The 13,573-nt window shown below is 41.6% G+C and overlaps 1 protein-coding gene across 2 annotated transcripts; it reads right to left on the reverse strand.

The window, feature by feature from the left end:
- Window positions 1-207: 207 nt before the first annotated feature.
- Window positions 208-13,309, reverse strand: rec8b (REC8 meiotic recombination protein b). Of its 2 annotated transcripts, none has more exons than XM_080305962.1 (18): window positions 13,112-13,309; window positions 12,934-13,002; window positions 12,596-12,738; window positions 11,396-11,471; window positions 10,839-10,956; window positions 8,777-8,843; window positions 8,602-8,669; window positions 7,810-7,891; window positions 6,962-7,019; window positions 6,588-6,783; window positions 6,097-6,231; window positions 5,135-5,210; window positions 4,597-4,775; window positions 4,304-4,343; window positions 4,140-4,218; window positions 3,942-4,043; window positions 964-1,070; window positions 208-779 (listed from the first exon to the last, which is right to left on the reverse strand). In XM_080305962.1, the coding sequence occupies exons 1-18, from the start codon at window positions 13,165-13,167 to the stop codon at window positions 688-690; spliced, it is 1,743 nt and encodes a 580-aa protein (XP_080162088.1). In that variant the 5' UTR covers window positions 13,168-13,309; the 3' UTR covers window positions 208-687. The 2 variants fall into 2 exon arrangements, with proteins under 2 accessions (XP_080162088.1, XP_026036664.2); XM_026180879.2 differs by having other exon boundaries at window positions 4,140-4,215; window positions 13,112-13,307.
- Window positions 13,310-13,573: the final 264 nt, after the last annotated feature.

The following is a 13,573-nucleotide window of genomic DNA, read 5'->3' on the forward strand; positions in this document are numbered from 1 at the left end:
AGGTCACAGAGGAGTTTTTCTGCCAGCGAGGCACCATCTGGTCCCGTCACAGGCAGGAGATAAAGCCTCTGTAACATTTCACATTTCATTAATTTCTATATGCAGCATGTTTCTACAGCATGTGCAGAATCTGAAAGAGAGAGACTGATGTGTAGGCTTTTTCTAAGAGGCTCAGTCATCGTATGACAATGAAGAGAAGTCCAGTCCTTTGAGATGCAAAGAATAAGTAACATTTTATTAAAGATTTTAGTCTTTAAAGAGCTAAAATTTAACACAGCAAATACAAACTGTATAAAAGTGGAGTTAATTTTTATCCTTTAATATTTTTAACAGAGAAAATAACAATATAAAACAAAAGAAAAAAGCTATAATAATACAACACTCAGTCCAAACTGCAACACTCTGTTTAAACACCTGAAAATATAACCATACAAGCAATAAATCTGAACCACATGAGTAGGATAACATTTTTAAAAATATCCTTAAAAATACTGAATTTCCAAGCATAAAAACATGAAACGCTGATGGTTTTTTGTTTGTTTGTTTTTTTTTTTAAAAAAGGGTCATGTTTAATTAAAAGTAATTCATTTAATAATCTTCATATGCTATTGATTAAAAACTGGATTTAACAATGTGTTCAGATGAGCTGAATCTCTACTAGGTTTTAGCTGGATGCTGTAGGTGTGTTCAGGCAGCCATTGTCAGCTTAGCAGAGCTTATGGTGATGCTGCTGTAGGGCTCAGCTTGATGTACGGTCACCTGTCCAGCAGACAGGAGCTCTGTTGGAAGGAAGCGTCACAGAATAGGGCCATTAAACATGTTACAGAGACCGCACTCTGTGACAGCCTTTGTTACTGTACAATGCAGGGAAGTTTGTGAAAGGTCAGCTTTAATGACACATCAATCCACCTCATTCTTCAAAGCTCTAAAAATCAATAAAATCCATTTCTGTCTTTCCCATACCCAGCAGTTTGTAGAATGTGTCAGTTGCAGTGGAGCGATTGGCCTCAGGGGGCAGCAGAGAGTCAAAGATGACTTCACCAAACCTCTGCAGGCTGAAGGTGATCCAGCTGGAAAAGAAACATATGTTTTGTTTTGTTTTTAAATATCTCGAGGAAGTACAGATTACGTTTTTTTAAACAATGATTTCATTTATTAAGAAACCAAGTTACCCAAACCATCCATGTTCTGTGTAAAAATGTGAGAAATCCCTTAAACCAACACGTCTAACAAGGTAAAGTAGGCTAAAAGCACATCATGCCACAATCTAAAGAAAGAGCTAAGAAAAAAAGTCACTGGCATCAGTCAGTCTGGAAAAGGTTACAAAGCCAGTTCTAAAGTCTGGGAACTCCAGTGATCCAAAGTGAGAGCCATTATCCACACATGGAGAAAAACTGTACCAGTAGTGAATCATCCCACGAGTGGCCAGTCTACAAAAATTACTTCAAGAGCACAGCAATGATTCATCCAGGAGGTCGCAAAAGTGACAAGGCCTCATTTGTCTCTGTTGAGGTCAGAGTTCATGATTCAATGACAAGAAAGAGACTGGGCAAAAATGGCACCCAAGGAGAAAACCACTGCTGAGCAAACAGAACACAAAGGCTCAACTCACATCTGTTAAAAAGCATCTTGATGTTCCCAGAGACTTTTGGGAAAACACTCCAATAAAACAATTCTGAAAAGAAGAGTGGGCCAAAATTCCTCGACAGTGATGTGAATGACTCACTATCAGTTATCAATCATGTCTGATTGTAGTTCTTGCTGCCAAGGGTGGTGCAGCCAGTTGTTAAGCTTAGGCGGTTATTTCATTTTTACACAAGGGATATGTAGTTTTGGATAGTTATTCATTTAATAAATAAAATCATAATTTCACCAAACTGCATTTTGTATTTACTTGGGTTGTTTTTGTCAGATATTAAAATCTGAAATGTGAAAATTTACAAAAACTGAAATCATGAAGGGAGCAAATACTTTTTCACAGTATTTGACATTTAAACAAAATCAGTCAGGGATACGTGTCAGACTCATCCCTCAGGTCTGCTGCTTCCTTTCGGTTTAGAATTTCAAAGCAAATGTCCAACAACTTAGAAAGCAGGTCAACCTGTTATGCTGGAGGCAAAAAGTGTATATGCAATTATACATGTTACCGGACATGAATATAATTATAGATGCACTGTGATCAACAGTTTCACTGTCTGACGCATGAACTGAATAAAAATTAGAGTTTTAAACCAGATCAAACCAACAGGGAGACTCCCAGTGTGTAGATGACAGCTCAGTGTAACATCCCTGAAAACACTGAAGACAAGTGTGCATCAAAAGACGAGTGACCCCAACACTGTCACATAAGCAAGGATGTGAAAATGTCTCAGATGCTGTTTGTTGGCACACACTGGATAAAGATTACGAGTGTTGTTAAGCGTTGTTTTGGCCTGTGTTAGGAAAGGAAAGTCACTGTGTTTCTCTTCATGCAATTCAACCAACACAGCTGAAACTCTGAATAAATAGACTAGTTGTCCTAGTTTTCAAACTGTAGCCATTAATGGTTCACCTTTAAAAGTCTGCCACAGCCTACCTTCAAATACAAAGAGCAGAGTAGCATGTCGTGCCACAAAAACTAATCACCTTGGGGCGATTCTGGCAACAGAGCAGAGTGTGGACTCTTCAGATCTCAACACGAGTGGATATTAGAGCACTAACGCGCATGTGGAGGCTGGGCAGCATTAACAAAGAGCGTGCACTCAGGAGCCAGAAAGGATTAAAAAGTAAAGAAAGATCCTTCAGCATCCTGTATTATCACAGTGACTCTTACATGTTTACCTATGTTGCAACACGTGTCAAACTCCTGCAGTCGGGGCTGTGTGGGCACACCTCCATGACACCTTAAAGCTGATGAGCTAAAGGTGCCACTACACCCTCTGCAGTGGTCGCTTCGCTCGTCTTTATTCCCCACTGTTAAGGTGCAAGAAGCCACTGCGTTATTCTTCTAAACAGTTGCAACATCTCCCCCTGTGTGTTTGTGCGTCTCTGAGCTACTGTGCAGAACTATTATTAAAATAATCATAAAAACGGACACGATCGTACACTCGGGTCTTGCGCGACCGGCCGATGTGTCACAAAGATCATGTCTCACGACACAGGATGAGATGTAAAAATTATCCCACAACACCCGGCACACAAGCGTCACGGCGAGCATAAAAGCGGCCCGACACAGAGTGGGACAAAGCAAGCAGAGGTGGACAATTTCAAAAGATGTTTGCTGTTTTATAAAGAGTACAGAGAGGCCTGCGCATGTAATCAGCAAGAGACGATCTCTGTTTTCAGGGAATATCATTTCTATTGATATACTGAATATACGAGAAAGAAACCCTCGGAGCTGATAAGAGGCAAGCAGTGTCAGGTAGACCATTTAGATGAGGACTTCCAGATAAACTGCAAACTTAATTTACAATTCAAAACCTTTCCTTGTGCGCCCACTTTCATATGAGCTGCCTGGCTTGTGCTATATATGCAAACCACCTGATCAGAGGCGTTTTTCCCCTTATATTTCCCACACAGCCACTAACATGTTAAGACTTACAAATAAGCACTTTGTTCCCACTTTGCTTTTACATAAGGACTGATGTTGTTTAATCAAATTCGTGCTACAAGCAACTGTCACACTCAGGCTGATGAGCAGGTTGTTAGGAGTTGGCGGTGTGGGCGCCATAATGACAACATATAGTTCAGGATTCACGTGGACCAGATTGTAAAGACAGGCACGTCAATAACATCTATAGGTCTGGTCCACAATGTAACTCTCATTTCAAACAGTGGGCATCAGTGAGACTGAGTTTGACACAGCTGCAAATGTCTTTCATGCATTTCTTGGAGTTACAAAGTATGTTTGTGTGTCAGTGTGAGTGTGTTTGTGCGTGTTTGCTAGCTTATGTTTAGAGCACCTCAGCATGTCCCTGCTGTCTGCGTTAGTCTGAGCCTCGGGCATCTCAATCCTTTCTTCTGCTATGGGCTCCATTGGTTGTTGGACTTCCTCCTGCAGAGACCTGCAGACACACACACACAAACACATAAACACAAACACACAGTGATCTGTTTCTTATGCACCGAGCTGTCCATCTTTCTATCCATCTGAGACTTACCATCTGCTGATGGAAGTAACGGCATCGCTTACTGATCGATCTTCTTTGGACATGTCCAGCATCATATCTGACACAGCTGCTGACACACACAAACACGCAGTGAGTGGCTTTGTGCTCTTAAAAAAATCTAAGTAGTCTGTGTCAAAGATGAGAGTTCTTCTTACATGAGCCCTCTGTGCTTTGCAGTCTTAAATCACTGGGTATCTGAGAAAGAGAGAGAGTAAAGAAATAGAAATGAGGTTTATAATCTGATTTATTTCACCAATGAGCTGAACACACTGAGCTGGCAGGCTACCACTGCGGGCTAGCTGGATACCAGATAAGCCTTATTATTACAACTCTGGCTCCACAAACACCCTCTCAGAATTCAGGATGGCATTACACTGGAGTTTGGTAAGATTACCACTACTTTACATCAAAATCCTCCTCGTCGATGGTTAAATGTACGCAGACCCACCTCCTTCATGGATGAGTCCCTTCTCTTCCTCTCTGCCCTCATTATCTCTCTCTCTTGCTCTGACCCCAATCTCCCCTCCTCCTCTTCTTCCTCCTCCCCTTTCTCTTTTTCTTGTTTGGGCAGGACGGCGAGTGAGGCCTGTTGTTTCCATAGCGTCTGGAGGTCAGAGTGAAGGAGGGCTGTAGATAGGGCAAAAGGCAGACAGGGTGCTATGCCGACAGTTTGTTTTTTTTCTCTACAGCTATAGTTTTTTTTCACTATAGCTGATGACTGTGTTGGAGATTAGTCCCACCTATTAGCATGCAGAGGCCCAGTGAGGCTGAAGCTGATTAGAAACATGCACAACATTTATGTGGCGAACAGACAAGTTGCAGCATTTCTCTTTATTTATTAGGCTTCCTTACATGATGTACAAGGATTCTCTCTAAGGGATTTTATACTGCTCAATCCGTCTGTGCTTTCATTACCTGAGAATAAAAGGCTTAGAAATAATGGTTCGTATTCAGTCAACAGTAACTGTGTAGCTCCTGGTACTTACATCCACAGGGGGCGCTGAAGAGCTGAGTAGGAGTGGCACGCGTGGTCACAGACAAGAAGTCCAGCAACACGTCTGACTGAGAGAAAAAACAAGATTTTAGAGTGAAGGTTCTGGTGCAGCGAGGGAGGGAAACCAATCTCAGCATATCACAGGAATTTAAACATGGCAGGAAGGGAGCAACAAAGAAGGAAGGCAATGAAATCAATAAGCACTATTCCAGTGGGAAGAGAAGGAATAGAAGTGGAGAGCAGGAGTTTAATTAACAGACACCCTGGTGAATAGACACTTTGATGGCAAGACTTTGATTACAGAACAGCAGAGACTGAAAATCGGTCAGTCAACCACTGATCCCCGTCAACTGAACCAGGAACATCCAGTGAAGACGGATTTTAGTATGGAGTCTTTGTGTCTATTGCCTCTTTTCCATTAATACCTACTCTGCTCAGCTCAACTCCATTTTGGTTGTTTTCCACTACAATCGAGTACCACTTTGCTACGTGTGGGTCGTTATAGTAACGCGGACAAAAGTCCCGTGATGTGATTTGCATGTGACACAAACACAATAACAGCGGATGATGATCATCTACCTGCTGCTCAGTGTATGGCTTTTTCAGACTCAGGGACCGCACTGTTTTTTGTGTAGCTCTCGTGACGCCAATGACTGGCCAACTGTTGGCATGCAGTCTGTTGACGACATATTTTCGGATTGCCTCGGATCACCTGAAATCCGACAGGAGGTAACAAAAAGCCTAATGGAAAGCCCTAAAAAATGGATTGAGTCAAGTCGAGTAGAGACTCATGGAAAAAGTCTACATGTGTCTGAGAAGAAAAGAAGCTGTTAAATGTGTACATAACTCCAGCAGTTATGTGATGCAAACTGTCATTCAAAATCTGAAATATTTAGACTGAATTCATTCAGATAAATCTTTAAAAGTTCAGTGATGTCATCTTATTCTAACTACCAGTGTGAGCGTCTCGGCCCTCGGGTTCCCGATCTGCTCCTCCATCACTCTTTCAGATATCTGGACCTGAGGGTCTGCAAAGACCAGCTGACGCCTGCGTCTTCCACCGCGCTTCCTTAGAGGAGGAGCAGCCACCTGGTGGCACAGCAACAATCATACGTTTACAGTGCAATGACTTAACAGTCCAGAGTACGCATACTGGAAAATATGCAGCTCCATGTTGACACACCCGCACATGCTTTCTATTATTTGTTTCTAAAACAAAACAAACTGCTCGTGAGTCACTGGGCTACGGGTGTCATAAAAACAAGCTGTCATCACAGTGTTTCCTACACAATCATCGTTCAATAGCCTAAAAATAAAACATAGCTTTAATAGCTGTTTTTCCATCAACAAAATCCAGAGCCTTTCAGATACATCCCACACAGACACACCGGAAATCTTTTACTTTCTCACAAAACAGTAAAAGTGAGCAGTCCTCCTTATCCCACCTCATCACAGGGCCTTTCTGTCGTTCGGTCCCCCTCTCTCCCAGATGCCCCAGAGGGTGGAGATGGCATGGCAACTTGTACAGGGGTCATCTCTAGGGCAATGGTTGCCAAAGGAACTGCCATAGGCTGACCTGTCTCCTCGTCCAGCAGCCACACACTGTCCCGGTCTGTCCCCAACACCACCTCCTCCTCCAGCCTGGAAACACACACGTAGCACCACACTGAAAATGTTCATGAGACGAAAACTGTTATCACACCTTTGAGACACACATAAATATTCCTGTAAGTCTGCGGTCTATTTTCTGTGCACGGGCCGTAACAGCCAGTGGAAACACAAACCATGTTTGTCACTTTTGTTTCTAACCAGGACTCACTGATCAGCAGAAGACATGGCTCCTTTCCAGCTGCTCTCCTCTGTCTGCTCCTCTGCATCTGTTTAACACGTGTTGTAAACAACGCTCAGAGAAACAAGACACATACAAACTAACAGTTTTCACCAAATGACCCAAACTAATGAATCAAGTGGCTTAAATCTATTCTAATAAGACCCTAAAAAATCCTTTTCTACTCTCTCACTCATGTTTTAACAGAGAAAATTGGAACTAAATACAAGCTACTCACATGTTGTCCTGTCTTTTATAATTTTTGTCAGAGCAGAAGAGGCGATCTAAAGTTTCTGCCTCTCTGCTCTCCAATGAAACCAACCAGTTTCCAGAAAATAAATGTTTTCTTTCTGGTAGCAAAAGCACTCATGGGGTCAGAGCGGCTCTTTTTCCAATTATAGCCGTGGCACAAAGAATTTGACCCGGCTGATGGGGGCAGTCACATTACAACAGGCTTTCTCCTGACTCAGAATGGGGTCTTGTTGTAGGTGACCACATGCTTACAGTAAAGTAAATAAGTTCCGGTTTTGGCAGAAATCGATGCCTTTTCCTGTTATTTCTCAGGATTTCATAAACAAAAACGTCTTCAAGGCTTGGAATTAATGAAGCTAGCTTCAAATGAGGGTGACCTGTCTTTGCCACTCCTAAAACCTCTTAGAAGACAGTGCCAAAAATTTCCTCTAGGCAGAGAAAATACCCTGTGCAAGAGAGGGACGTGTTGCAGAGCTGATAAGAATTTCTGCAAAGCTAAAACATGATGTCAGGCTAAACACATAAAACCCTCTTATATGTGCACAGTGCTTATCACAGAGGACAATCAATGAGTCTGACAGAAACACCTTTATGGAACTGGTCAGCTTGGTCCATCAACAAGTCAATCTCTCTGGCTGTAGCTTCAGGAAGATCAGCTCCCTCGAAATCCTGACACAGAAAATGTAAGACGCGTGAATGAAAGACAGAAATAAAAATACAGCAGCAGCAACAGAGCTGAGAGTACAGCTATTACCATGTTTCTGCCTGCATAGCAAAACTAAACTCATGAGACTGACAGTGCAACAGGGATGTGAGCAGCATGTCTCTGTGAGCAAACTGTGCACACAGGCTGATGTAATTAAGCCCGATCTCAACAAGCCAAAATGGATATCATCAGCTGATGCGGTTCATGAGGGCCATCGGCAGTCTCTAAGTGACAGAGCGAGGAGGCTAATACTGTGTGATGGTCCTGCTCGACTTACAGTAGGGAAACACATCCCTCTGCCTTCTTTTCTCTGTCTGTCATTTTGATCCACATTTCCTCACAACACTCACCTCACTTTATCTTATACACACTGAATTGGTTTGAGCACTTCAAAATAAGAGTTCTTATAAATATCTGGCCTTGTTTAACAGTAAACATCTTTCTCACAAGAGCATGTGACAGTGTACTACATCTTCTGCCTTTGATGCTGCTCCCTCGTCACAAAGCATGAGGCACACAGGAAGCAGGCTTCTAGCTTGTGACAAAGATGTTAACTGGAGATGTTGTGGGCACACGGTCCACATCCTGGCTCAGTGATTCACCAGGACGCCTGCTGTAACTAAAAATGATGACTGGGGTGTTTCTTGTCCCCGCACTATGACAGAGAGTTTACCTCAGCAGTGGTGATGATGAAGTGCTCCTTCTCAGTTAGAGTGATGGCAGCTGGAGGTGACCTGAAACCTGGTTTAACATTGCAGGAGGAATTAGGAGCACAAGGATGTGAGAGTAGCTGAGATTCAAATGGGGAGCAGCTACAGCTTTTTAAAATGCCAGAGTTTTCATCTCACCTTGTGTGGTGTGGGGACTGAGCACCAGGGAGTGCTGTGAACCAACATCTTCAATCACAAACCCCGCCTGGAAGCGCACATCACAAACACGTAACAAACACTTATGATGCAGTGCAGCAATCCTTTAAATCCATATAACATTGACTCATTCTACTCATTACAGATTATGAGGACAAAGTTCAAGTCCAGGTCTGCCAGATTTACATCACCCACACTCAGCAAGGAGTTATTCACTGTGATTTAACTGACTCAACACTATGAAGTATTGTAAGCAGGGAGAAATATAGTGCACAACCCCATTGCCACACGACTCGGGGTGTAAATAAAACCAGAATGCAATGACTTGCAAATCTCACAAACCCATATTTTATTCACAGTAGCAGTAATATAGTAATATACCAAATGTTTAAAATGAGAGAATGCAACAATTCAGGAAAAAAATCATTTCATGGCAGCAACATGTTTCAAAAAAGTTGTTACAGGGCCACGTTTAGCGCTGTGTATCATCCCCTCATCTTTTAACAGTCTGTAAACATCTGGTAGCTGAGGAGAGCAGCTGCTGGACTTTTTGGAGAGGAATACAGTCCTGACAGTCCGGGGTCTTCTGTCGTATTTCTCCTGATGTGCCAAATGTTTCCATTTGCTCTAAAACCTGTTTACACCCTTCAACACTGATGGTGTCTTTACAGGTGTGCAAGGTGCCAATACTATAGGCACTAATGCCATCAAAGATGGCTTTTGAACCGAGTGTTGATAACAACCCAGATGATTCCTCTTCTCTTTAATCTGAACTATAGGGCATCTATAACAGAATAATTTCATTTTAAATGAGCTTTGGCCAAGAGAAGCGCAGGGTCACGTTCATGTGGGGCTTCTTCTTGTCACGATAAGAACTTTAACCTGCATTTTAGAGGGGCATGGTGAATTGTGCTCACAGACGTGCCTGTTTTAATGCAGTGAGACCTGAGGCTCTGAAGATCATCTCATGGGCATCCCATACTAATTTTGACCCTTGCACACACAGATTTCTCCAGGATCTCTTAATCTTTTGAGTATTATGATTATGTACTGTAGATGATGAAATATATGGTGAAAAGTTTTTTTTCTGAAGTTGTTCTGCAGAAACCTCTTTAAGATGCATTTTTTATACCCAGTCACATTGCTCACTAGGTAACTTCTTAACTGCAAAATGTTCCTCCAGCGGTTTCTTTATTGTACCTCTTACTTACTCAGTGCTTTTCCAGCCTTTTGTTGCCCCATGCCAACTTCTCTGAGACATGTCGCTGCCGTAAAAATTCAAAATGAGGTGTTATCCTTCACGAAATAATAAAATCTCTTAGTTTAAACATTTGATATGTTTTCTGTGATCTATTGTGAATAAAATGTGGTTTGATGAGATTTGTAAATCACTGCATTTCCCCCCCAGTTTCGTCACTCATCCAAGTGACTTCTTCAGTCTCAGCTGACTGGAGGTTTCCCCAACCTTATAGACAGTACATTTGCACAATAACTGAAACCAGCCCACTGAATGAACAATGGGCAGCTCCTTGATCATTAATATGCTAATTGTCATGACCGTTGATCAAAAAACACTGATCAAAGCCCATTTGTAAACATTACCATAAAACAATAATCCAAGTAAATGGTGCATATGTAATTTGTGGTAACAAACAAACAAAACTGTGTGAAATAACAGTAAGTTCTGCATTTATATGGCCAGTCACAATTTCAGGACATCAGATGTTTGTCTGTGTGTTAGGATAAGGACTAAATGTCACAAACAGTCTTGCATATGAAGCTCAACACTGAACTGATCTTTACAAGTCAAAAGATTTTTTTGGAAACAGGAGTTCGCCTGCATGTGTGAAATCCTGCAAGCTTCTATTATTATGATTCATGGTAAATCTAATCATTATTGTAATAGTAGCAGCTACTGCTGCCTCTCACCTGCATGCTTACAGAGCGTGACCTTCAACACTGACTGCAGTCCCTCTGTAGCAAACCTGACATATTACAGAGGCATGCATATATAATACTGGTGTATAATGGTGGGTGTATGTACCTGGGGTAATTTGTATGGGCTGGGTAGCTGGTGAGATTCCATGATACCAAAGAAGGGATCCTGAGCTCCTTCTGCCTCCTCCATCATGTACAGGATGTCAGGTATATCCAAAGCATTCCTACAGTGTGATACGCCAATGTTATTACTCAACATATTCAAACACTGCACACATTTTAGAATTTGCAGTTTCTAATAATATAAAATATCACTGGAATAAGACTAGAGCTCCTTCATATCGCACAAAATGGATTAATAAATAGCAAAGTGCATAACGTTACTGCTGTTCCATAATGTGGCTTATGAAACATTGATGAAGCTATTTAAAGGGAAGGAGAGCCATTTGTCCACTAATTTAAACACCATATTCTCCATTTTACTGTTTATTACTCCAAACAATCTGTTTGTCATCTCATAAATATTCAACAACAAGCCTGTGAGCTCACACTTCCCCAAACAGCTAAAACTTCCTGACAGTTCTGCTAATTTTTTTTCAGATGCCGCAAGAGACAAAACTTTCTTCCCCTGTGGATTAGCACACTGTGCGTGCATACACAGACCTGCCAGATTCAGCCATGTCTATAGGCACACATCTTTTACAGCGCAGCAGGCGGTCTATGGTTTGTTGAACCTCCTCTGGAAAACAGAAAAATTATGCACACGACTCGTACAAAAAAAAACAGAGATGCAAGAAGAGGCATCACATTTAAGTTAACAGTGACAAATGTACTAAAGGTCACTTCAAGCTAACATGTGTATTCAACATCCTCATTGATAAAAGGTACTAAGAGTATTTAGGTTGCCTGTACCGGCAACCTGTCCAGGATGTACCCAACCTCTCCCCCAAAGCCAGGATTGCCTCCAGCCTCATAGGACCTTCAACTGAATAAGCATATAAAAAAATGGATGTCTGGAAAAATAAAAATGAGCATGGAGGACGTTTGTGTCCCATTTTATAATGACCATACCAAACTCCACTAAGCCCTGCTTAATAATGCCATATAAACATCATACCCACACACTTGGAGGTTTTATTGTACTGGTGGGTGAAATTAAATGCCACTGCAGACAATGGCTGCTTTCTTGGCATCTCCTCCTGCTGATAATCCTGCATTATGTTTCACCATTTTCATCAACCATGACAGCAGCATGATTGCGAATCTGTCGGATGCAATATCATCGTCAGGCTGCAATTTGAGACCTGATGAATCGAGACTGTTGCGCTGTGTTTGATGATGTTGCTTTCATTAGTTCCATATTGGCTTCTAAATCACACTTATCAGGGGGAGCTGGGATGATAGCATTGTTTTGGTTTTTGCACCAAAACAGTTTTCATGACACAGAGAGAAGGTGACGAACACAATCTGTCTGATGTGTTTTGCATAAAGTAAACAAGCTGGGCTTTTTCCCCCAGTTAACATCAATCATGAAAAATAATGAAGCTGCTCTGTTTTTGCTTTTGGTTTATTTGAGTTAGTGTTTTTTGTTGGGGTTTTTTGGTTCAATTGAAAATCATTTTGCCAACCAACTCCCTTTTTTTTTTGCTAATCCTATATAAGCAATCTACCATGAAATGATTCCCATTTATTTTTTAATCCATGTTAGTCATCTCCTCAGTGTTTTGTATACACTTTCAAATTTGACAACTACTGCAGTGACTCAACTTGCAGCATAGTGTGTAGGGAAAGCAGAGGAATGTCATGGCTGATCACACGATTTCAGTTTCTCTTGTTTCTGCTGTCTTGCTGTTTGTTCCTCACCAAGCAAGAAGCCACACTGCCTGTGGTAGACTACAACCACTCCGTACTGCAGCTGAGAGGACAGGTACAGAGAGAACCGAGGCCTGGGCAGGCTGGGTTGTGGTGGAGGAACCTGTGCGGTCACATAGTCCAAAATCTCCCCGCTGTAAACATTCAAAATGAGGCAGATGAATCTTGACTAAATGTGCACAGTAAAACTTAGCTGCACAATTTACTGGCAAATGGAGATGTAGTGAAGTGCTAAGTTTGAACTAAGTAACCTAAACTAGTCTAAACCTTTGCTAATCTACTTTAGCAATTTTATCAGGCTTGCTATACAAAAACATGCACATTCATACCAGGTCCGCTTGACATTGACTCTCAGAAGCTCTCTGCGGGTCACCCTGATGCCTTTAGTGGCTGCTAACCTGAATAACAAAACACATTTACAAAATTTAGACATAACAGTTAGCTAGTCGGGAGGTAATGTCCATCAGGACTTCTTGCTAATGGCTTTGAAGCAACATGTAGACTCACCAAATTGTGGAAAAACATCCAGAATGTCGCTGGAGCACATTGGGGTAGTAAAACATTTCGTCTTATCTGTCAATAAAAATGCAAGAAGTTAAAGAAAAGAGGACCAAGTTTAGGAACTAGATTAAAACACCAATCTTTGCCGAAATTTAAGTCTCGGTTTCCCGCCTCAAAACATGCTCCACCAATCCGGTTTCAGATTCAGGACACGATAGTAAACACCCATGATGCGTTCAAGTACTAAAAATAAATCCATTGCTGCATAAATAAATGTAAGATGAGTAGTTATGTTAGACTTTACCCGTTTAAAGAAAAACTAACATAGAGCCTTACAATTAAAAAGGGCATCAAATTACTCTAAAACTGATGATTAAGACTGATAGCAGTACTCAAGTACTATATGGCTTTAGGTTTTACTTGTTCCCATTTAATGTAATATTATATAACTCTGCTCCCTTTGTGAAC

Source organism: Astatotilapia calliptera, chromosome 9 (genome assembly GCF_964374335.1).
Source record: "Astatotilapia calliptera chromosome 9, fAstCal68.1, whole genome shotgun sequence".
NCBI lineage: Eukaryota > Metazoa > Chordata > Actinopteri > Cichliformes > Cichlidae > Astatotilapia > Astatotilapia calliptera.

What these genes read in the sequence shown, in the direction of transcription:
- rec8b (XM_080305962.1), bottom strand. Translation starts at nt 13,167, where the DNA reads ATGTTTTACTACCCCAATGTGCTCCAGCGACATTCTGGATGTTTTTCC. An exon ending in TCATCATCACCACTGCTGAG is followed by an intron (nt 7,892 to 8,601) that starts GTAAACTCTCTG and finishes TTTCTGTGTCAG; the next exon opens with GATTTCGAGGGAGCTGATCT. An exon ending in CACATTCTACAAACTGCTGG is followed by an intron (nt 780 to 963) that starts GTATGGGAAAGA and finishes TCCTTCCAACAG; the next exon opens with AGCTCCTGTCTGCTGGACAG.